The 25,600-nt window shown below is 45.4% G+C and overlaps 1 protein-coding gene across 3 annotated transcripts in view; it reads left to right on the top strand.

Annotated features, from left to right (window-relative positions):
• Nucleotides 1-25,600, top strand: part of BRAT1 (BRCA1 associated ATM activator 1) — a 437,354-nt gene that overhangs the window by 297,617 nt on the left and 114,137 nt on the right. For all 3 annotated transcript variants that reach the window (XM_069647597.1, XM_069647599.1, XM_069647598.1), the window contains 2 exons: nucleotides 20,499-20,601; nucleotides 20,695-20,793. In XM_069647597.1, coding sequence (XP_069503698.1) covers nucleotides 20,499-20,601; nucleotides 20,695-20,793 — 202 coding nt within the window. The remainder of the gene's footprint in view (nucleotides 1-20,498; nucleotides 20,602-20,694; nucleotides 20,794-25,600) is intronic.

The following is a 25,600-nucleotide window of genomic DNA, read 5'->3' as shown; positions in this document are numbered from 1 at the left end:
TCCCTTTCCCAGCGAACCTCATCTCTCTCAGCCCCTACTCCCTGTTGCCATGCAAGAACCTGAGATTTCTGTTCCTGTATCAAGGCCTTGCTAGTTTCTATCAATCGCTCTTGCATAGCTACCTGTCTGTGGAGCCTGTCATTTTTCCCACAGAGAGCCTCATTGTCTCTCTGTGCTTCCTGTGTCGTTTTAGAGTACTGGGCCAGTTTTTGCTGCCGGAGGGTTACCTCCCGAGTCCTGTCCATACTGGCCTGGTCCTTCCTTGCTTCCACCCTCCTGGTGTGCTCTAACAATTTTCCATGGTCTTTTTGGAGGTCACCCAGTCCCTGAGGGGCCAGGTGATTTTCTTCTATCTTCTCTTTTAAATAACAGACTTCCTGGACTAAGGTATGCCTTTCCTGAACAGGAGACTGCCTCTGTGCAGCCAGGTCGTCCCTCTGTCTTTGGAGAGCACCAGCTTTCTGGCGCTCTTCATCAAATTCTGCCTGGGTGTCCAGGTCTTTGAGAATTACTTTATTATTCTCTTCTTTTTCTTGGCCTAGGCGTTTGTCAGGGTGACTACCTGCTCCGCGCATGCCCTGTTGGAATTTATTCGCTGTTCCAGCTTTGTCTGGCTCTGCAGTAGAGAGTCCAAACTTTCTTGGTACTCCTTCTGCAAGGCCAGCATTCTGGTATTCTGTTCTACCTTCTCCTGTTGCAGGATACCCATATCTTCTTTTGTTTTGGTTTGATACTGCCTAATTTCATTTTCTGATTCATGGCTCCTCTGCAGCCTCTGCTCTACAGAGTCCAGATCAGTTTGGGCTTTTTCTAATGCCTGCAGTTGCTTGTTTGCCAGATGCTGGCCCTCGGCATATTTGTCCTGTATTGCTCCAATATGGAGGTACAGATATGCCGCTATTTTGGCAATCTTGCTTTGCTCTTCCGTTGCCTTAGGGGCCATATACAGTTCACTCAGGGCCACATGTAATGGACCCTGATCTTGTCATATGTCTAATCCTGTTGCAGTGGTGTGTTCTGTGATTGCCTGCAACCACACATTCCGATCCTGCTCTGTCCATTCATTCCTTACAAATAATGTATGCATTAGGTGTTCTTTAGCCATATTAATCTCTACCAAGGTCGCCATTCTGGAAATATTGATTTCCTTTCTGACTTACAGGAGTTTATTTTATTTTTGCAAAACAGACCACTTCCTTAGAGCGTTCCTATTGAGGGGTGCTTTAAACTGTTTAACACAGCGTGGCAGCCCAACAGGGATTATGTACTCCGTTAGTTAGCACACTGTATTAGACTGTCACAAGTGGTATGTCTAATTCAGATATCCCGGACGAGCCCCCAATCTTGTAAGTGATTTCAACCCGGCACTCCACCTAAGTCAATGCCTAGCGTGTGATGCACAGCTGGAACTCTTAATTATTTATTTATGTCTATAAGTTCTTTTATTTCTTAATGATATACCCTTATATCACGCCCCTCTCTTTGAATCCCCCCGGTCACACTGAACCAGGAAGCAGGCTGTTTTGCAAAGTTAAAAAGATTTATTTTATGTATTTCACAATATATATATCACACTATTTAATATTTATACATTGATCACCAATGGAGTGATGTCACAATAAATCTCTTTAATCACACGGAGTAATAATAAGGAAAATAATGCAACATAGAATACTACTTTTGTGTGGGTTCACTCAAAATGCACTTTGATCACTCTTTCTCCCTGCACACTACTCAATCCACCCAATATGCAGTATAAAGAGATGGAAGGAGAGAAAACAGGTTTCAGGAATACACATTCAACAAATACAGTATCAATCCCAATTTCCCCCAGCAAACACAGAGAAAAACAGGAATGATTGCAACTTGTCAAAATCGTTTTGATTGTTGCTTTGAATGAATGGGAAAAACACTGAAAAATGATTTAATTCACTAAAATGGATTCAATACGAGTGGGAGCCGCTTTGTATAGTTTCAGATAAACACTATCAATGATTATTGAGTAACTAGCAGATTGAGAACTTAATTCTGAGGCCGGATGCAATATACAGCTGTTTCACACGTGATAGATTTGAGCCAAACAAAACATTTGTGGCAAACTTTTCCGCGTGCGGAAAGCGCGATTGCGGAAATATTATAAGGAAAGCTGAGGATGTTAGCTTCCAGTGGACACTTAAATTTCGTTTCTAGCATAAACGGTGTAGACGTTATGAAGGTTTTTGTGGAGGTCGTTTTTTTTCAGAAAGAGTCAAAATTTGTAAAACAAGGTTGCACTTTTTTTAAAATTACAAACAAGGTTTCTTATACTAGGGAGACTATGAAGCCACAAACTGCACGACAGCACAGCCACCAGTCCAGCGACGTCTCTGGCTGTTTTTTTCCCGCGAAGACGCTTGTCTGTCTTCATCAACTATATTAGCGCAAAGATGATTTTAACACTACTATTACCAAAGGGCTATAGGGATGAGAGAAAGATTCAGGTAAAACAAAAGATTTTCTACAATGCAGTTCTGGATATAAGAGAGTAGGTTTGGATAGGGATGACTTATGGATAATACATATGCTACAGACAATCCTATGCTATGGATACTCACTACCACTGTTTGGAATGGACCCGTCAGGGATCTGGTCAGCGATTTCTGGACTGGAATTCTGCTAGCACACCGAACTGGACTCGAGGCGCTCTGGTTCTGCACTCAGCACGGCACTCTGGACACTGCACGGTGGAATTGGACTGGATCTGATGGGTTGATTCTGATTCGCTGCTATCTGGTCACTGCTTTGCTCTACTGAGTCGGATCTCTGGATTCTGGCAAGAATTCTTAGTAAGAAAGCAGCACAGCTCAGCCAGGCTGTTCTTTTTTTTGTTCCCCTTGGAGGTCTGGGGTAAAATCTGGTTTCAGGATTTTAAAAGGCCAAGCTGAGAAGGGTTCAGCTTTGGAAATGGGCCTTTCTGCTTTCAAAGTTCTGGAGTCTGGAATATGGATTTCTCTTGCAAAGTGCTTTGCCAGCAATCAAATGGTGGGTGAATGTGTGTGTCTTTCTAGGTTCTAAGCTGTCTCTATTTATGTATTTTCTAAATGGGTGGGTATGCTGACTTCTACTAAGCACACCCCCTGGTATTCTATTGGTTAGGGTCTTTCCTCTCCCCTGATTTGAGAAGAAAACATGGTGTCATGATGACGGTGTATTTTGTAATCCAGGGAGTACATCCCCTTTGTTTCTGCACATGAAATCTATTTTTCATACAAGACATATTTACAATTTTGCAACCTTAATACCAATAGCATATTTATATCAGATATTTGTTGGAGCAAGTATTCATCTGAGCCCCGTCTCGGTGAGAGCTTGGGTCTAAATTTGGTAATTTTTTGCACTTTTGGTCCGGTACCCAATGTCAGATTTGTCCACATTTTTACACATATGTGCACATGACATCTGGGCATAATCATGTGAAGTTTCATGTTTCTGGCATCACCACAATTGCTACAAAACCACAAATTCTGTAGTCCTGTCCCTGAACATCACACAGATTTCTGAGTAGTTTTAAACCGTGACCAGAATTTCCGTATTAACAATACTGTCATTTTATTCATTTTTACAATTTTGCACAATCCTCTGTTAGTCCTTCTCAAAAATATACTTTCTTGTGCTTTAAGAATACACATAACTGTCTGTCCCGCCTCCAAGGTTTTGGTGGGTCAAGAGCAATCCCTGCCTCTTTCCCCTTTGGCAGGAGATTCTGTTGACCGTTGCATCTTCATATCTTTTCAATCAAGGGAGTCTTTTGTCTCTCCCCAGAGCAGCATAGCAAAATCTCCTCCCCTCTTCATTAACACCTGACTGGAATTTCCTGGCCTTTGATGAGACGCAGAAGGGTGGTGTGTTTCCTAGTGGGGGAAGCTTCTTTGAAGTTTTGCTGAATCAGGTTACTTTACAAATGAATAAAACTAAACTAAACTTTAAAGTAAATTGTTACATTGTTCTTTGTTGAAATTAAAATTAAATTTACAATTTTTTAAAACAGGCAAACATATGTCCAATTCCAGTCTTTTTAAACATAGAAATTAAATAGTGGCAACCTATGTTGCTTTTGATAGCAAGTCACTTCATTTCAACCATTTGATTTTACTGTACAAGTTTAAGCTTCCAGTGTAATTAAATGACAGCTTTCATACAGGCGGCCGACGGTACTGCGCCCATATTTTACAGATTTTCCCAGGCAAGAACCTTTTTTAATGTGGATGTTCTTATGATGAAATCTGCTTCTCCTGACATTGTGTGCTTATGTGGATTCTTTAAATAAAGTGATGGGTAACACCCAGCAAGGATGTTGGATCTTTTCTGATGCTTGGAATCATTATTTTGTAATTTCAGCAGCCAAGGACAAACGGATTTCAGAGAACTTCTGGGTTTCCTTTCATGTAGTTTCCCTTTTCACTCTGTGGGCAGCCCAATGACAGGTTTTAGCAGTGTGGTCTACTGTTCCACCACTGACACAGGCAAAGTAGATTGGCAGCTAACTTTCTGGTTTCACTGCGCAATTCTCAGAGGTTTAGCGCGCATAGGGCTTTTTGCGGCCATTTCGCTGGTTCTGGTGCCACCAGCACACAGTGATGTCGCAGGGCAGAGCCTAGTGCAGGGGTGCACAACTGATTTTGACAGAGGGCCGAAAGTACGGGGCGGTAGGCGGGACATGTCGGGAGGCTTTTTCAACCCCCAATTTGTATTAAACACATGGAAAAAGATTATGTTTTTGAGGGGTAACGATTTTTATTGCATTTCAAACTTACATTTTGTACTACACATTTTCCATTGTTATCATTTATTTCGATTTAGTTATTGTATATCGTCTGTTTAATTAAATTATATATATTTTATTGACCCTTGATTGGACATTCCGTTATTTTGGGCTGCTTTAGTTTGCTGTTTGGGTTGCCCAAGAGGAGTATGGCCTTCGTTGAGTCAGGTTTCCTCAAAAAAGCAAAGGATGTACATCTCCTAACTGTGCCTGTTTTAGCTTTATTATTGAGTTCACTCTTGGAGTGCAACACTATGCCCCATGGCTCCCACCCCCAACCAAACACTATGCCCCATGCCCCCTTACCCCCAACCAAACACTATGCCCCCTTTCCCTCACCCCAACCAAACACTATGCCCCATGGCCCCCTCACCCCCAACCAAACACTATGCCCCATGGCTCCCACCCCCAACCAAACACTATGCCCCATGGCTCCCTCACCCCCAACCAAACACTATGCCCCATGGCTCCGACCTCCAACCAAACACTATGCCCCCTGTCCCTCACCCCCAAGCAAACACTATGCCCCATGGCCCCCTCACCCCCAACCAAACACTATGCCCCATGGCCCCCTCACCCCCAACCAAACACTATGCCCCATGGCTCCCACCCCCAACCAAACACTATGCCCCGTGTCCCTCACCCCAACAAAACACTATGCCCCATGGCCCCCTCACCCCCAACCAAACACTATGCCCCATGGCTCCCACCCCCAACCAAACACTATGCCCCATGCCCCCTTACCCCCAACCAAACACTATGCCCCATGGCCCCCTCACCCCCAACCAAACACTATGCCCCATGGCTCCCACCCCCAACCAAACACTATGCCCCCTGTCCCTCACCCCAACCAAACACTATGCCCCATGGCCCCCTCACCCCCAACCAAACACTATGCCCCATGGCTCCCACCCCCAACCAAACACTATGCCCCATGGCTCCCTCACCCCCAACCAAACACTATGCCCCATGGCTCCGACCCCCAACCAAACACTATGGCCCCTGTCCCTCACACCCAAGCAAACACTATGCCCCATGGCCCCCTCACCCCCAACCAAACACTATGCCCCCTGTCCCTCACCCCCAACCAAACACTATGCCCCATGGCCTCCTCACCCCCAACCAAACACTATGCCCCATGGCTCCCACCCCCAACCAAACACTATGCCCCAAGGCCCCCACGCCTCAAGCAAACACTATGCCCCCTGTCCCTCACCCCCAACCAAACACTATGCCCCCTGTCCCTCACCCCCCAAGCAAACACTGCCCCCTGTCCCTCACCCCCAACCAAACACTATGCCCCATGGCTCCCACCCCAACCAAACACTATGCCCCCTGTCCCTCACCCCCCAAGCAAACACTATGCCCCATGGCCCCCTCACCCCCAACCAAACACTATACCCCCTGTCCCTCACCCCCAAGCAAACACTATGCCCCATGGCCCCCTCACCCCCAACCAAACACTATGCCCCATGGCTCCCACCCCCAACCAAACACTATGCCCCATGGCCCCCACGCCTCAAGCAAACACTATGCCCCAAACACACTCAAGTGTGCACCCATACAGACCCAAACCCCCCACCCCCCAAATCAGCACACTTTCAAACATGCACCCATACAGACCCAAACCCCCCACCCCCAACTCAGCACACACACTCTCAAACATGCACCCATACAGACCCAAACCTCCCACCCCCCACCTCAGCACACACTCTCGAGCATACACCATGCACCCATACAGACCCGAACCCCCCATCCCAAACTCAGCACACACACTCTCAAACATGCACCCATACAAACCCAAACCCCCCACCCCCCAAATCAGCACACACTCTCAAGCATACACCATGAACCCATACAGACCCGAACCCCCCACCCCCCAACTCAGCACAAACACGCTCAAGCATGCACCCATACAAACCCAAACCCCCCAACTCAGCACACAAACTTTGAAGCATGCACCCATACATGCATCTAAACATACACAACACGAACATTCAAAAACAAACATTCATGCACATCCGACACCCCCCAATCCCCTTATCTCAACATACACAACACAAACACTCAAAAACAAACATTCATACACATCCGACACGCCCCCCAACCCCCATCTCAACATACACAACACAAACACTCAAAAACAAACATTCATACACATCCGACACGCACCACCCATCTCAACATACACAACACAAACACTCAAAAACAAACATTCATACACATCCGACATGCCCCCCCAACCCCCATCTCAACATAAACACACACTCAAAAACAAACATTCATACACATCCGACATGCCCCCCCACCCCCCATCTCAACATAAACACACACTCAAAAACAAACATTCATACACATCCGACACGCCCCCCCACCGCCCATCTCAACATACACAACACAAACACTCAAACAAACATTCATACACATCCGACACGTTCTCCCACCCCCATCTCAACATACACAACACAAACACTCAAAAACAATCATTGATACACATCCGATACGCCCCCCACCCCACATCTCAACATACACAACACAAACACTCAAAAACAAACATTCATACACATCCGACATGCCCCCTACCCCCATCTCAACATAAACAACACAAACATACAGCAGAACAGACCCGACACACAAACACACAGACCACTTACCGGAGACGTGTTGGAAGGCAGGTAAGCTGGAACGCTGGTGAGGTAAGTGGAATCGTACTACGGCTGGCGTGGCCAGCAAGGCTGAAATGCCTTCCGGCATCAAGCCTTACTGGCCACGCCAGCCGTAGTGCCGGCACTCCGTTGGTGCAGCACACACGCACTACGTGGCTCGTAGGAGCGGCGTGGTGCGTGTGTGCTGAGCCAATGACGGCTAGTGTTTTGTCCGGCCCAGAAGACAACAAAGACTTTCCTAATGGAGGGCGGCCGATGCTGCTTGCGGGCCGCCCTCCATTAGGAAAGTCTTTGTGCCTCGCCGGCCGGAAAAAACAGCATGGCGGGCCGGAACTGGCCCGCGGGCCGTATGTTGTGCACCCATGGCCTAGTGGGTCAATGCATCCCACAGAGTCATTTAGCGCTTCATACAGCTTTGTAAAAAGTACTAGGGATGTTGATAAAGTTGCCATGACTGTTTTTTGCATTTACGCCATCACCTCACTCGAAGTTCCTCCAGCTACTTTCCGATCATCCAACTGGGCTTGTAAGTCCCTTCTCTGCATCCTTCTGGGAGTCGAATATGGAATACTATCCGATGATTCTGAGTCCCTTTCATAAAGTGTCGTAGACCTCCGAGTCCGCTCCCTCTGAGCACACCATCTAACCAGGCTCTCTGATTCTTGATCTTTGTTGTATCCTCGATCTATTTCGGGAACTCTGACATCCTCACTTCATTACCACCCCTTTCCGTGGTCGGCTCTTCAGGAGCTTCTATGGTTTGCCCATTGGCCCCTTTCTCTAAGCCATCCCAATTAGTTAATGCACTCTGACCGCCCCGGGATTCCACATTGGTCTTTGAATTCGGCAGACTCCAACACCTTTGGGATGTAATTTTTGAAGTTGTGGCCAAGATGTCTCTTGACAGACGAGCTGCCAAGACAGAATTGTTTGTTTCTTTCCCTATCTGGTCATCCGTCCTCTCCGCCTCATCCTTAGAGACTTGAGGTTTGTAAGGAACTCGTGATGGCAACAGTAAACACAAACACAAGTGATCACAGTTCAAGGGTGTTCATTAAACTGTATAGTTAGGTTGGAAAGCTACAACCATCCAATAATAATAAGGCAGTCCTAGTGGCGCCCTGTCAAATAAAATGGCCAATACAAAAAAATAAACGATTGCCAATCCTTACAACTAAATACAAAAAGAGTGTGTGATAAGGTTCACAAGAATGAAAGAAGTGTTCACAAATTATAAGTCGGGCTGTGGTAGCTAGGGTCTCCCTTTCCCACGTTTTGAGCACGGGACAAGGCGGGACTCCTGAGCACAGCACACGCTCGAGCTTTCCCAGCACTAGACTACAGTTCTGTTCCCATTTATCAGGAACTTCTGTAGTTAAGTCTCTTTTCCTACAAAAAGTCTCTTTTCTCTGAGGACCTGATGTGTTCAAAATAACAAACAAAAAGTTCCTTTCCATAAATCCGTTGGTTGATGACTTTTTACCCCGGATCCCCCTCTTCCGGGTTCAGACCCTGCTCGATTGTTAGCCTCCCTCCCTCGGGTTCACTACGGCTTTTATTCCAAAAGATTTCAACTGTGGCATTCACAAGTCAATGTCTTTTTAAGTAATTCACTGTGGACCTCCCTCCATCAGGTTCACTTGTGTCAACACAATGTTCATTGGGGCACCATGCTTCACCCCGTTCTGCAGGCATCCCTCTGTCGGGTTCATGATTGCCAGCCACACAGTTTCTTTTAATTTCTCACTATGTGGGATTCACTTCCCTTAGCGTTCCAATTATGTGCCGGTCAAAGACTTTCGCCTGTACAGGGGGTTTTGCTGGACCCCTCTATGACCAATTTGACCTTTTCCTTGCGGCTCTCCTAGGGTCTTCTGCTATAGGTAGTTTCGGGATGGTAACACTGTAGCGAGCATCTTTCCCCGTCCTGATTATCAGTGTAGGAGGGCTTTGTGTACCGTTGACATCTGCTGCAACACACACTGGCTATTGTCCGCGGTCTTATGATTCCCTTCACTAAGGCTTCGCGGGTCTGGATCAGAAAGGGCAAGGTCCCTTCTCTCTTTGTCAACACTCCTCTTGAACTGCCGTCCTGGGATAGCTGTGTCGCCGTAAGATCGGCCTTGCTCGTAGTGTGCTGCCATGCTCCACCTTTTGTCCCTGTGGGGAAGTGTGTGTGTGTGTGTGTGTCTTTCATTGTGTGCGAAAGTGTTCATGTCGGAAAAGTGGGGTTAGAGTTTCTAAGTATCCTACGTGGTAGGATGGGGAAAAGGTGTTAATAAGAAGGGGATACCGTGTCTCACCCATCTGTGTCCCACCTCCACTCCTGAGGACCCCCCATCCAGGTGATCCTCCCACACTGGTCCAGCCCCAGGAACTGGATCCACTAGCGATCACTGTGTCCTGGCCACAATGATGACAGATCCCTGGGGACTAGTCAGGGAGACACCTTCAGGTTTCTCACATACTTTTCCTCCATACAATGTAGCCACATTTGTTTCACAGGGGAACCGGGAAATACAATCTACATTTCCTTGGTCTTTTCCTTTTCGGTGTTGCCCATTAAAACAAAAAGGTTGTAGGTCCTGGCCACCTGGATGACAGATCCCCGGGGACTAGTCAGGGACACAGCTTCAGGTTTCTCGCAGGTTCCACTCATGGAACTGTTCCACCCCCCCTCCCAGCTGTGGCATGATGTATAGGCAAAGAACGCCCCTCATGGCCGGTGTCTTCCGTTTAGAGCTCACTCATCTTCAATTCCTGTGGCACCCCCACTTTGTGAGCGATCGGCTTCGATATCTGTTCCACTGGGAGGCTTCCCGAATCCACTGTCGGAGGGGGGCAGTCCCTGGGTTCACCACCACTACCCCCGCCACTTGCGATATCTTTATTTGAGAGAGGCTGCTTAATCTTTAGTTTAACGGGCACCCCCAGGGTTGGTGCCACTTGTGAACTTCAGCGCTTTTCTTTTCCTTGGGACAACTCGAGGTTCAGGGCTTTCATCGGGCAGGTCATCACCTGCAAATTCAAACTTGTGAGACTTCTAGTAGGGGTGGGCGAGCATGAGCTGCTAAAAACCACCTCATTCCACCCCTCGGCCTCCAGCCTCTGGCTTGCAATCACTTTGTCTACAACTATGACCATACTTTCGGATCGTGCAGTATTGCGAGAACTTTCAGGCACTTCCAGCCGCCTCACCTGCTGGCGTGTCCTTGCGCCTGTAGTAGACATATCCCTTCACTGCATGCCGCTCAGCCGCGGCAGCCAAAATCCACTCTTGCTGCCAGTAATTTGTGATTTACAAATAAGTGGGTAGGCCAGCACCCCCGTCTTCACCGCCTCACCACCTCACCTCCCCGCAGCAACAAAGCACCAAACAAAAAACACTCACCAACACTCTGCGTTCGCTCTGCGAAGTGTGGGGATTTTTTAAGTCAGCTGGTGTCAGGCAGCAGTCGCAGTGGAAGAAAGACTGTTGGCTTCACTTCTCCACAAAACACTCACCAACACTCTTCTTAATAACCCATGGCCAACTTGCTTTGCTAATATTCTCACTCCTTTAATAATGGTGCCCTTTCCCTCGCGCTGCGTTCTCAAGAAGTGATTCACTTTATTTGGCCACCCGGTAACCCACTTGTTTCCTTTAGGTTCACCAGTTGTTTATGTTGCTTCCCAGGACTTACTGGTTGTCTCAAATGTTTCTCCGCTTTCCCCTGCTTCAGCGTACTGGCTTCATGTACACCCGTCAATCGCTGCACTCTGTGTCGGCTTTCATGGTGCGCAGTCTTTGCTGCTCTCTCTTTCAACAGCAGACTGCCCACACCCTGGTTTCTCTGTTCTTGTGTAGGATTCGCAATCAGGTCGTCTTCCACAGCGTGCTTGCCTTTAGCGTAGGGCTCAGCTGTCTTACGGGTTGCGAGGCAGTACCGCCTCTGCAGCTCTCCTCTTTCCTTCTCCATCTTCTCATCATCAGCTGCAGCCGGCCCGTATTTGAACTTCCCGGGCCTGCTTACTCATTTTCCAACAACTAGACCGCTGCGTTGGTCGCCCGGTCTTTGTGATCTTCATCACTCTGTTGTTCTTTCTCGTGTCAGTAATTATGAAGTTGCTTTCTGAATGACTTGAAGGACGTGGATATTGAGCTTCCTGAGAAGTGATACTCACTACTCCCTGCCTCTTCCTAGCTGTCAATATATTCTCCCTAATGGGAGTTTGGGGATTAATCATAATAGCTCTGTCAGGAGGTGGGGGGTGAGTATACCAATATGGGGAACTGAGGCAACATCCCTGAAGGGAAAAGTGGGGGGTATGTGTTTTCCTCCGCCAATGCCCTATCACTCTCGCGCCAGAATCGTCCTCCCACATATAACCGCCCCCATGGTCAGGATTAGGTAGCGGCCATCGTCCCCTGGCCATTGTGGAGGGGCTTTCCTTAGGGAAAGAAGAGAGGACATTATTATGCCGTAAAAAATGACTCCCCATTCCCATTTGAGTGTCATTGGACTCCATAGCAATGGGGAGGACGGTAGCACCGGCACCGTTAATAACGGTGCCGGTGCTACCATGAATGTCTGCGGGCAGGTGCAGTTACGCCTGCCAGGTCAGACCTGGCCGGCGGGAGGCCACCCGCCTGCAGAACTCGGAGTCTGCCGGTCCGGTAACAGCAGTGCTGGTAGCTTACCGGCACCGTTGATACCGTACCGGCAGCCTCCTAATGAGGCCCATTGTCAGATTTATCACAGTTGATATTCATGTCCTCGATATGGCCTCTTGACCTTCATTGCTGCACTGAATAACAAACATCTTTGTGGGTACTGAAGCTCATCCAGAAGAGTATCAACCCCCACAATAAATGTTGCAGACTTCTAGCCTAAGTGTAGTAACCAGTTTAGTACATCAATCATTGTCCTCCAAAGGGTGGCAATCATGCTGCATTCCCATGCGCTCCAGTGTCCCTTTCGCGTGGTTACTTCCCTGGCATGCACTGTTGTCCCCCATTCATCTCATTCTCGCCTGCATCCGGAAACACACTCTTAATTAGCTTAATCTGTCGTGCTGCCCGTCCAGTTTAAGGAAATTAGCTTTTTTTCACAGATCTCCCTTCCATGTTAGCTCATCGAACTCTGTCCCCAATGCCTGCTACCATTCCATTAGTAGCTTTGCGTTAACCGTCCCAGTTCCTTCCTTGCAACAGGGCTTACATTGGCAAAGCCAGGTATTGCTTCCCAAATGAAGCTTATTACTTATCAGTTGTGAACTTCTGCTTAATCCAATCGAATCAGTTTGTTCTCCGACATACCGTCTTTGGTCTGTTCATTGCCTTCGCAATAGCCGCTCTGACAGTGTGGGACATTGATGTAATCTTCCATTCATTTAGTTGTTCTCAGCTTCCTATAGAAGGTTGTCAATCGCTTTTATTCTAGATATACTAGAATATATCATTTAGGACCATATTTATAATGCCAATAAATAATTGATCTGTGTCACAGATCTAGAGGTGCATATTTTCCCAGTATCTAAATGCCATTTTAAAATCTGTGCAGCAGGGCAATAAACAAATACAATTTGTAGGTATTCCAGGTCAAGAGCTGGACCATCCAACTGGGTCCCTGGAGGCCCCTTAGCAAAAGAATTCAACTTTAACAAAGTGTTTCTGGCCAAAGTGTAAGCCTCATATCCTGGATAGTTTAAAACATTTTGGGATGGAGAATTCTTCAAATTTATGAGAAACTCATTAGTAATGGAGTATTGCGGAATCTTTGTTCTTGATATTTTGCATAGTTCATTAAAGAAGACCAGGAAAATGTGTTGGCTAAAGCAGAGTTTGGCTTCATGGCCAGGAACTCCCATACTTTTACTCACTTCTGTGAAGTGCTATGAAGTGTATCGCAGTTCAGCAGTTCGGAGGTGCGGTGGAGGTGAGATAGTAAGTGGATAATTTATTTTTACTTATTCTGCTCTCTTGCCGACACCACAACACAAAAAAGCAATGTATAATTTACAAAGTAAATTCACAACTGATATCTCGTCTTGAGCCCAAGCCAGCCGAGTTACGCAGATTGATTTAACGACACTTGTAGTTTATGGAGCCCCTGACTCAATCTGAAACTCAAACCCATATGGACCTTCCCCACTAATTCAATTGATATCATATTAAAAGAACGAGTTGAGGGTGCATATGCAGTTTTCATGAATACGGAGAATGCTACATATGAAAAAGAAGCCAGTGCAGACGCACTGGTCAAATTGCATTCTATACTAACAGTACCAAGAAAAGGGGTAGCGCAATCAGCAAGGTTGTGGAAGTCTCTCCGCCCTTACAGTTGAAAGCATTAGCAGCACGTGAAACAGTGATGAATTCCACTACACATGAAGTTGAAATCGGGCTGGAGGTAGAAGAGGAGTCGGGAGTTGTACCTAAGGGGATTTCTATACTTATACCAGTAACACCAGTCATTTCCTCTGTGCCGGGCCACAAGAACCAAACTGTTCAAAAAAGGATTGAAGATTTCTAGCCTAGGGTGAGTGTAAGTGCTGACACCTGCTCTAATTTAGGGACAGAAGTCAGGAGAATTACATCACGAATGGGAGCCTGTTGAACTTAAACCTCTCAAATGTGCAAGCATCAAAAGAACAGGCAGACTCGGAAGGAGGAATCGAATGTGACATACCGGGCGAAGGACAGATTGATGTGAATGCACTTTCGTCATTATTAGTGGAATACTCAGCTAACAGAAATCCAGCTCCACAAGCCTTCCACCATACATTAAGGGATTTGGAAAATAACATCAGATTATCGTTGTCTTCAATAGTTGCCCTTAACATGGTGCTTAGCTCGATTGTGACATTATACTGTACCAGGGGACCCATGCCAGAAAGTAATCCCAAGGAAGAAAAAGTAACAATAAAATGGAGCGTACACCAAGCAAGAAGAAACGCAGATTTATTTGTCCATACAGCTAGGAACTATGGTTCAGACAGCCCTGCACAACTGAACTGAATGAAATTACCTCGACGTAGCCCACTGCAGCTATACTTTTTATATATGAATTACAGAATTACCATACAACATTTTAGTTACATTTTGAGGCAGGTTACAGTGGTTGATTAGTGGAACTATGTTGGACCCCTATAGCAAGCTTTATCATACTTGACCCTTATTGGGTGAAACCTTTCTTGGGACGAAATCAAATGAACACCCCTCGTGACCTCACAAACCTTCCTACACCACCCTACAAGGTGATTGTGCTAATATATCAAGAACACTTATTTGCCATTTGTTGGCACTGTTCAATATACAAATGGATAAACTGCTGCATACTGATTGGACATGGGATGTTGAGATGGCAAGGGGCGAGACATTCTCACTGGATTCGACCAATGCAACCTCGCGCCCTGAAACATTTGTGTATAGGCGCGCTATGAATAAAGTATCATATCTGGATCGATTCCTGCGGACATCAGGGAGGACACCTTACAATGTTGCACATTTGGCACACCAATACCCCTCTCCACTGATTGGCTTCCTGTTGCGTGCCGCTCAGTCTTTACCCCATTGTTCTTGCTCAAGCAGCCCCCTAGACCGCTACCATATTTCCCATAGAACACCTTGCACCCCTATCCCGTAGGCTGATGCTACCCACAGCTAAACAAATTACCCCCAATTACACACACCCTTTTCTGTTCCTCATGTGTCTAACCGTGCTGTGCCAAACGGACAAACTATAGCTATACTACCTGCACCCTGTGCAGTGAGGTCACCATGTTACTTGCTTAACTGGTACAAGCGCCCCCCTTGGCAATATTAGACCTGGACCCTTACAACATTTCCCCTTTTGATCGATTTATCGATCAACACACCTTTTGCCATGCGCTCCCCTTTTTTACCCTTTAGTAGCCATATCCTTGTTACCCTACTCAAGCTCCTCCCTTGTGCCTCATACTCTTCCAGGGAACAATCCAGTATCAAACGGGCTTCTTCCTCGGCCAAATAATCTACCCAGAATGCCTCACAGTTGTCTATATCCAGGGGTGGTATTGTGAACAATCCCAGGGAGTGGGGGAGTGACACATTCAGGCATTTCAGTTTTTTGTTGTGTTTGTCGTATGTGTGGTGTTGCTTCTCTTGCCCCATCAGCATTCATGGGCAACATATATGTCCCTCCTCCCCTGCTCTCCTTGCAAACCCTCAGCTATATTTGGAGTGCACAAAAGGTGATGAGTACCAAAACGGGGATTGGGACAGCTATCGTAAAAATATTGGACAACCATATGGGGACCCGGGAAAACAAGTTGTCAAGTTGGTTGTCAGTTGTTGTCGGCAGTTCTGTTTCAAATTACATCATAAAACCTCTTGCACCAATTATTTAGGCTGATGACTTTATTGTTCAGCTTGATTTGGACCATTGTTTCTCAGCACTGACATTGGTTTGGTATATTTGTATTTGCTTTAGCTTAAGTTTGGTTTGCGCAATGTAACAGAGGTGACATTCTTTCTTGTGTTGCCATTTCCAAATTGAGTAGTTTTTGGGTAACTACGAGTCCCTCAAACGTGCAGCAGCACAGGGTTTTCCTCGATTATCTTATCAGTTGATTGCAAATTGTGTTTTCCTCAAATCTCTTCTATAGCCCAGCGCCGCCTCCGTACGGCATACCTCAATTCAGTTCTCCTGTCAGTTGTTGTTGCAAAGATGGTTCCACAGTTTTTAATTAAGATCTTGAATAAGTTCCATCTCTCTCTCTCTCTCTCTCTCTCTCTGTCTCTGTCTCTGTCTCTGTCTCTGTCTCTCTCTCTCTTCCATGGATTTCCCTCCTACTTAGCCCTCTACCTTAGACTTCCCCCAAATCCTAACTTGGTTTCTCGAAATCGGTAACGCCTGTTGTCAAGAATCTGGCTGACTAGAGGAAATTGATAAAAGGCAACCACTTTATCTCTTATTTCCTTTGGGTCTTCTAGGTGGATCGTAACCTGGGGTCCCACAATAGTAATGATCATGCAAATTGGTGCTCTCTTCTGCTCTCCATTCCTCTCTACAGCACACTCCAGCCCGCCTTATCCTGTAGTCACCTCCTTTCACTCTCACATCTCTCACTCAGCCTCACTTACTCCCCAACACTCCCACCTAGTCTCACTCACCTTACTCACCAAATACCACTTTCTCTCACCAATCAATACCTCACCTCGCACATGCTCTCTGTAATTCTCTTCCATGCACTAATCGGTGGTGCTTCCTCTCCCTGGTCTCTTGTTCTGCCTTTTGCTCCCTTGCCCTAACCTGAACAACCAATACTCTCCAAGTCTTCCAGACCCCTTTGTCCGCCTCCTCCACCTTACATTGGCCCTGATGCTCAGCTGGTTCTTGGGAAAAGCAAAACCTTTCTTTCCCCCATGGGCGAGATAACAGAGAGCAAAATACATAAAACACCCTTTAAGCCCCGCCCCTTTATGAACATGAGACCACCTGTATCTCGAGGTGGCGGCCCACTGCAAGAAAAGTCAATTTCACTGTTCTTTCTCTGTGCAAGATGAGTTTCCAGCCTGCTGGCTCTCTGCAAGCAACGTTCTGCTTGCTTTAAGTCCGCTGCCACCTCTCTCGCCATTGGGCTGCCTGCACTGCTTTTTGTTGCAGGGTTTGTGAATGTGGTAGTCCTGTAAAAGAAAAGAGAAAATACTAACCAGCATGTTGTATGGCAGGAATGGGGTGATTGCAAGTTGTACTTTGCATTTGTCAGCAGGCACATGTAGAGGGGATGGAGACTTGGGCCCTCCCAACGGTACGATGTTACATCACCAGTATATTTTTCTGTTCGCTTTTTGCTGAACATTTTTCATTGAGGTGGGTAAGGGGATATAAAGGATAGGAGGGGTGGGGAATAGAGTAAATGGGATGAGTTTAAAAAATAAATTGGGCAAAAATCTTGTAACAACATAGAACCCACCCAGTTCCCTCACCCTGACTCTGGGGCAGGACTGGCTCTGGCCAACACCCTGCTAGACATTTTGCTCCTGGTTAAAAGAGCCCCACACCCCTCCTCCGCACTTGACAGGGTCAGTCCTCTGACCCTGTCACACAACCTTTCCTTCAAAGTGAGAATAACAACATAATTTCACAAAATGCAACTCTTAATCCTTTTCTTTAGCATGTTGGACAACATTAACATACATTGGCAATATGGACATCAATTCCCACAATGAAGAACTCCTACGTTTGAATCTTCATACCATCTGCTCTCCCCCTCTTTTGGTCTTTCCACTTCTCCCACTTGGGGATGTTGGCTCTCAGATGAAGGTTCCTTGCTTTGCTGACAGACTTAAGGTCTACTTTTATGGGGCAAACTGCTGCAGTGAGCCCTCTGTTTATGTGCTTGTGCGTCCCACTTCCCTGGCCCACTGTAGGCCCGGCAGGTGGGCACCTTTGACAGGGTACGTTCTCCTCTCCTCCTGCTCTACTGCTGGTGGCTTCAGGTCTTGGTAGTTTGCTGGGGTTTTCACTCTGTCTCCTCGATACCGATCGCAACTTCAGTCAGACATGGACTGACTTCTATCTTCCCTCACTCAACACTATATATGGCGTGCTTCAGTCTCTATCGATCCTCACACCGTTGAGTGGCTTCAGACTCCCTCTAGACCATGGGTGCACAACATACGGCCCAGGGGCCAGTTGCGGCCCACCATGCCGTTTTGTCCGGCCCGCCAGCAACAAACACTTTTAATGGAGGGCGGCCCGCAAGCAGCATCGGCCGCCCTCCATTAGAAAAAGTCTTTGTTGTCTTCCGTGCCGGACAAAACACTGGTCCTCATTGGCTCAGGGCACACGAACCACGTAGCTCCTACGCGCCACGTAGTGTGTGTGTGCTGCACCAATGGAGGGCCGGCACTACGGCTGGCGTGGCCAGTAAGGCTTGATGCTGGAAGGCCAGAGTTCCAGCTAGCCTGCCTTCCAGCACGTCGTCCGGTAAGTACAGATTTATTTTGGGAGGGTGTGTGTGTGTGTGTGTGTCGGTGTCGGATCTTGGTGCTACTTGTATGTTGAGATGCGGGGTCTGCCTGAATGTGTTTGTGTGCAAATGCAGTGTGTGTTGAGATGCGGCGGGGGCGGGGGGTGTGTGTCAGGTCTGCCTGAATGTGTTTGTGTGCAAGTTCAGCGTATGTTGAGATGCGGGGGTAGGGTGTGTGTCGGGTCTGCCTGAATGTGTTTGTGTGCAAGTGCAGTGTGTGTTGAGATGCGGAGAGGGATTGTGTGTCGGGTCTGCCTGAATGTGTTTGTGTGCAAGTTCAGTGTATGTTGAGATGCGGGGTCGGAGTGTGTCGGGTCTGCCTGAATGTGTTTGTGTGCAAGTGCAGTGTGTGTTGAGATGCGGAGAGGGATTGTGTGTCGGGTCTGCCTGAATGTGTTTGTGTGCAAGTTCAGTGTATGTTGAGATGCGGGGGTGGGGTGTGTCGGGTCTGCCTGAATGTGTTTGTGTGCACGTTCAGTGTATGTTGAGATGCGGGGTTGGGGTGTGTGTCGTGTCTGCCTGAATGTGCTTGTGTGCAAGTTCAGTGTATGTTGAGATGTGGGGGTGGGGTGAGTGTCGGGTCTGCCTGAATGTGTTTGTGTGCACGTTCAGTGTATGTTGAGATGCTGGGGGGAGGGTGGACGGGGGGGGTGTCGGCTCTGCCTGAATGTTTGTTGTTGTTGTGTGCACGTTCAGTGTATGTTGAAATGCGGGAGTGCAGGGTCCGGGTCTGTATGGGCGCATGCTTGTGAGTTTATTTGGTAAGTTGGGGGGGTGGGTGGTTCAGGTCTGTATGGATGCATGGTGTATTGGTGTATGCTTGTGAGTTTGTGTGCTGAGTTTGGGTGGGGGGTTCGGGTCTGTATGGGTGCATGGTATATGCTTGTGAGTTTGTGTGCTGAGTTGGGGGTGGGGGTTCGGGTCTGTATGGGTGCATAGTGTATTGGTGTATGCTTGTGAGTTTGTGTGCTGAGTTGGGGGTGAGGGATTCGGGTCTGTATGGGTGCATGGTGTATGCTTGTGAGTTTGTGTGCTGAGTTGGGGGTTGGGGTCTGTATGAGTATGTATGCATGGTGCATGCTTGGTGGCATGGGGCATAGTGTTTGGTTGGGGGGTTGGGGCCATGGTGTTTGGTTGAGGGGTGGGTGTCTTGGGGCATAGTGTTTGCATAAGGGGTGGGTGTCTTGGGGCATAGTGTTTGCATGAGAGGTGGGTGTCTTGGGGCATAGTGTTTGCATGAGGGGTGGGAGCCATGGGGCATAGTGTTTGGTGGGGTCTGGGGGCCATGGGGCATAGTGTTTGGTTGAGGGGTGGGGGCCATGAGGCATAGTGTTTGGTTGGGGGTTAGGGGGCCATGGGGCATAGTGTTTGGTTGGGGTGAGGGACATGGGGCATAGTGTTTGGTTGATGGTGAGGGGGCCATGGGGCATAGTGTTTGGTTGAGGGGTGGGTGTCATGGGGCATAGTGTTTGGTTGAGGGGTGGGAGCCATGGGGCATAGTGTTTGGTTGGGGGTGGGGACCATGGGGCATAGTGTTGCACTCCAAGAGTGAACCCAAAAATAAAGCTAAAACGGGCACAGTTAGGAGATGTACATCCTTTGCTTTTTGTGGAAACCTGACTCAACGAAGGCCATACTCCTCTTGGGCAATCCAAAAATAATGGAATGTCCAATCAAGTGTCAATAAAATATATATAATTTAATTAAACAGACGATATGCAATAACTAAATAGAAATAAATGATTACAATGGAAAATGTGTAGTACAAAATGTAAGTTTGAAATACAAATAAAAATCATTACACCTCAAAAACGTATAGAGAGTTAGTTGGTTGTAAGACTCCTGCATAATACTTGGGATGGTCGAGTCTATGTTTCTGGTCTTTGTAAAGAATCTGTGTGGAGTTGATCCTTTCAATTGGAAGACCTTGCCAGGCTTACTAATTATGCATAGTGGCATTACAGTACCATGAGCTTGGGTAACCTTTCCTTAAGTACTTTCATGCCTCATTGATATTATGGTTTCTTTTCCAGGTGATAAAAAAGTGCTTTCAGTCTTCACTACAATGGCTGGTGAACTTGTCTGAAACAGAAGGTTCCGCAGACAAGATGCCCCACTGTGAGCGGTTTCTTACAGGTAATAATGCCCTTTCCCTAAATCTATGTAAGGGGAATGGAGGCCCTAATTTTTTTCTCATGCTCCGAATTTCTGTTATTTTGTTATTAACAGATCTCTTGCCAGTGCTGCAGATGCGATTGTGCAGTCCTATCTGGGAGATCCGAGACTCTGCTTTGGAATTTATTACTCATCTGGCCAGGAATGTAAATGGTAGGTTTCTCATACATTTTAACTTTACATTTGTAATTGGTACTCATAAGCACCAAAGGATAGACTACATAAAATAAACACAGCAGAAAGTTCTGACACGAATGGGCTGCAGTGTTGGAATATCTAAATGGGGATTTTGTGCAACAATGGTGTCCACATCATTTGAGAGTTTTCAATATCATGTAAAGCCAGTTGATGATGGTAAAAGTGAACGTAGGAACCATATATACTTCTGTCTGGCAGGGGGATGTGTAGGGGGGGCAGGAGGGATGTGTAGGGGGGGCAGATGGGAATTAAAGTTGTTTGATTGAAAATGGCAATAAACATATTTTAAATAAATAAATAACCAAAGCAACAATAATGATCAATTTCTGTCCAAATTCAGTAAGATTTCATGAGGATGCGTTATATGAAACTCCTGTCCAAAACCTTCCCTGTTAAATGTGAATGTTCTTACCATATCTAGCAAACCAGGGTACCTTACGTACTGTTGTTTGTATGTTCTGGTGCATTTTGGAGGTGTAACCCCAAACTATTGCCAAAACATTGCTAATGTAAAGAACTGTAAAGGAGAGTATGGGAGCAGTGTGTGGTGTTGGCATAGAAACTGGCTGAGAACAGAGTAAGTTCCCTATTAGGGAACTCCCGCCCCCTGCACACTATCTGGGGCTTATGGAGCCAAAGTATTCAAAGAGTATCTAATATAGGTATTTGGTATAGTTTTTGGTTAGACTTAAACCTAGCGTTGATTGAAGCAAGTGTTTTTTTGGCTAACATAGTTAAAACATAGAGACAGTTGTAGAATAGATATTCACTTAAGTACAAAAGACAACTTGTGACTTGATCTTTAGTTCAGGATTTATTGGTCCAAACAGGATTGCCCAATGCGTTTCGAGAGTTATTCTCTTCTTCAGGGGCTATATGCAATTCAAAACTTTAAATCTATTAAAAAAAGTTAAACAATGTTCTAGATTAGTTGAATAATTGATAATAATAATTTACATTCAATTGCAATATTCATTTTTACAAGAAGATATTCATTAGATAATAGAAAACCTCGTTATTTACAATTCCAGTATAAGCATTGATTATCGTGTAACAGTGATCCCACTGTCGCATATGTTCACAATTTTGGCAATTACACCATACAAAACCAAAAGAGGTATCCATAATTCTTGTGGAAAAAACTTAGTTCATTGAAACCAATTGGTTTTTTAGCTAATATTAAAGTAACAGAAAGAAAAAGCACTAGTTAATCGCCATTTTCAGAAAGAAGGACATAGAGTAATTCCTAATTACATATTTTATTATTTCAGCACGAGATCTCAAGGTGGTAAGAAATAGTGGTTGGCTTACCCTGTTTTTATGTTTTAAACATTAGGATAAGAAGAATGATCCATGATTATGGGTCTGTAAAATATTTCACATCGACAGTTTCAACAGGAGTCAATACGGTGTTTAAGCCTGTGTAAAATAAAGTGATGGACCAGTCTAAGTATATTGGTATATTGATATGATTAAAGACACAAACAATCTAAACTGAGATGTTCACTAATGGGGATACATAATAGACTTACTTAATGGAGTTCAATCTCTAGAGATGTGGGAAAGATGGTCGTGCTAGTCTGTGTGGGAAAGATGGTCGTGCTCGAAGTCTGTAGGCATACTGCTACGTTACCGTAGTATCCACAGATTCTCCATTAGGAGGAGAGAAATGCCGGTGTGGCTTTTTTCTTTAATCTGGGGAATCAAAGAAACCCAGTTTAGGATCTAAACAGATTCTCTTAAGGTAAAAAGAGTTCTGGCTGAGGGCCGTTGTCAGCGTACTTACAGGTTTCTGACTGTATGACTCGACTGGAAACAAGTACCGTCCGGCTCCGTACGCTGGGGAATACAGAGTGTGAGACTAGGTTACAAGATGGCCGTATTTGTGGATAATGTAAACGTGACGTCATCACGCAGCGTGCGTGCATGACGTCACAAATGTAAACAAGGAGACGGGTGCGTGACGTTGAGAAAGGATTCAATCGAAACAACATACTAGATTAATGTCTTAGTGCCGTGGTGTAATTCGTAGATGCGATCGGATACGACCCTATGGTGTATATCAATATAAGGGGTCTATAGTAGATGAACATTAAAAACAAAGGTAAAAAATAAAGGTACAAAAATGAAGGTAAAAAAATGGCGGACATGGTCTGCTGAGATACAACTCTTAGATGAAGAGGACCAACTCTTAGATGTGAAGAAGTTAGTTATAGTAACCTTGTCTTGAGTAGAGGAGAGCTACATGGCGATGCAAGAAACTCGAACGGAATTTATTGGGAAATGTGGGAGCAACATGTAGAGTACATATGCAAATTGAACAGATATTAAAGCTTTCATCAGATATTTTCAAATACGATATTTAAAGATGTGGTCCACTCGGAGTATGATGGTAAGAGTACCAACACTACCCCAAGGACTATACTGTGATATTTTTGAAAAGAAGAAGGGGTATGGTCCTCTTAGCGAGTAATGGTAGACAGGTCAGGTAAAAAACAAAGTGCAAAATTGACACATATTGTAATTATACTGCTGCCTCATTCAGAGTTAACAATCTCTTTGTTTTGACATGAAAAAGCGTCTGGTTAAATCTTTGTTGTAACTAGAACCGGTGCAATTCTTATGCATTTCTTTTGTTGCTTTTATACATTTCTAGGTAGCGTTTTGTAATTATTCAGCTGCCTCATTCAGAGTTCAGTCTCTTGGTTTTGGCATAAAAGAACGTCAGGTTTCATCTTAGTTGTAACTGAAACTGGTACAATTTTTATACATTTCTTTTGATGCTTTTATACGTGTCTAGGCAGCGTCTTATAGTAGGAAATTCAACATAATGTTAAGAGGAAGATTATGCAAAAAGGAGGTTTTATAGATAGGGTCCTAAATAGTATTCCTCATTAAGCCCGTGGGGTGATAAAGCATCAAGTTTATGTATCCAGAATAATTCCCTTTGGGATAGTCTTTTGGCTAGGTCTCCGCCTCTTGGAAGGGGGTGGATTAATTCAAGGATTGCCCATCTAAGTTGGGTAATGTTATGTCCATTCTCTTTGAAGTGTCTGTATACCGGTGATTTGGTATTACATGTCCTGATGTTGGATTTGTGTTCCGTCCAGCGTTCCTTTGCCTTTCGGTTTGTTTTGCCCACGTAATATTTCCCACAGGGGCATCGGAGTGTGTAAATCAAGTTTTTGCTGTCACAGGTCGCGAAATCATTCAGAATTATTTTTTTACCACTGCTGGGGTGTCTTATGTGGTCACCTTTTATGATGTTGCCACAATGCTGACAATTCAAGCATGGATATGTACCGGTTTTTTGTTTCCTCAGTGTCGTTTGGGCGTATTTTTTGGGTCTTTCTGCTCTGATGAGAGAGTCCCTGAGGTTTTTTCCTCTCTTATAAGCCAGCATTGGTGGTTCGGGGAACAATCGGTTCAAATTCGCGTCTGATTTAATGAAGTCCCAATTTTTGGTAATAATCCTTTTTATCTGGAAGCTCTGACTAGAGAATTTCAGAGTATGAATTAATCTTGTCGTCGTTTTTTGGGTTGTTCCTCTAGAAGTTTAGTTCGAGATATCGGTGCTGTTCTTTGGATTGCTTTGTCTAGTATTTCATCTGGGAATCCTCTGTTTTTGAATCTTTGTTTCATATCTTCATATTCATTCTGGAGATTGCTTGTGTCAGACGTGATCCTTTTTAATCTGAGTAACTGGCTATAAGGAAGGTTATCCTTTAAGTGTGTCGGATGAAAACTCCCAAAGTGGAGTGTGTTGTTTGTATCTGTAGGCTTTCTGTAGATGTTGGTAACCAGATCAGTGCCCATTTTCGTAATGTTAACATCCAAGAAATGTATATTCGGTTGGCCGATTTCCAAGGTAAAGGTAATTCCTTTGTGACATTTATTTAGGTAATCAAAGAATTTTTGAAGTTCTTCTTGAGTCCCCTGCCAAATCACAAAGATGTCATCTATGTAGCGTTTCCAGCAGATGATTTTGTTTTTCCATGGTTCTTTATTCAGTATATGTGTTTGCTCCAAGTGAAACATAAAAATGTTTGTGTAAGCAGGGGCTACTGCTGACCCCATAGATGTCCCTGATGTTTGTAGGTAATATTTGCCTTCATATCGGAAGTAGTTGTTATAGAGGATAATGTTTATCAACTCTATGGCAAATACTTTTTGGATCAGGATGTTGTGGTGGTTCAAAAGAAACCATTCAAGTGCCTCTATCCCCTGATTATGGGGAATGGATGTATATAGACTATTTACATCTAGGGTAAATAGAATCACTGATGGATTGTCTATTGCTATTTCTTTAAGTAGTCTTAAGAAATGAGCAGTGTCTTTCAAGTATGTAGAAGTTTTTTGCACCAAAGGTTGTAGCGCTCGGTCTAGATAAATAGCCAGTAGGTGGAATATGCTTTCGGTTCCTGCTACTATTGGTCTGAACGTAGGATTCATCTTGTTTTTGTGGATTTTTGGTAATGAGTAAAAAACAGGTGTGACTGGAAATTTGTTGATAAGAAAGTCACTTGTCTGATCTGTAATCCAATCCATTTCCAGAGCTTTGTCAATGGTTTTCTTAACTATTTCTTTGATGGATAATATTGGGTCAGAGTCCAAAACTAGGTAGGTGCTTCGGTCATTTAGTAAGTTCAAACAGCCTTTGTTGTAGAATTCAGTGTCCATTAGTACAAGAGCTCCTCCTTTGTCTGCTGGTTTAAGTGTGATTGATGGGTCTTCAGCTAATTCTTTAATTATTTTGAGTTGA

This window comes from Ambystoma mexicanum, chromosome 2q, assembly GCF_040938575.1.
Source record: "Ambystoma mexicanum isolate Mex_15411 chromosome 2q, UKY_AmexF1_1, whole genome shotgun sequence".
In the NCBI taxonomy this organism is placed as follows: domain Eukaryota; kingdom Metazoa; phylum Chordata; class Amphibia; order Caudata; family Ambystomatidae; genus Ambystoma; species Ambystoma mexicanum.
The sequence above is the reverse complement of the archived record's forward strand: the minus strand, read 5'-3'. Positions and strand labels throughout refer to the sequence as shown.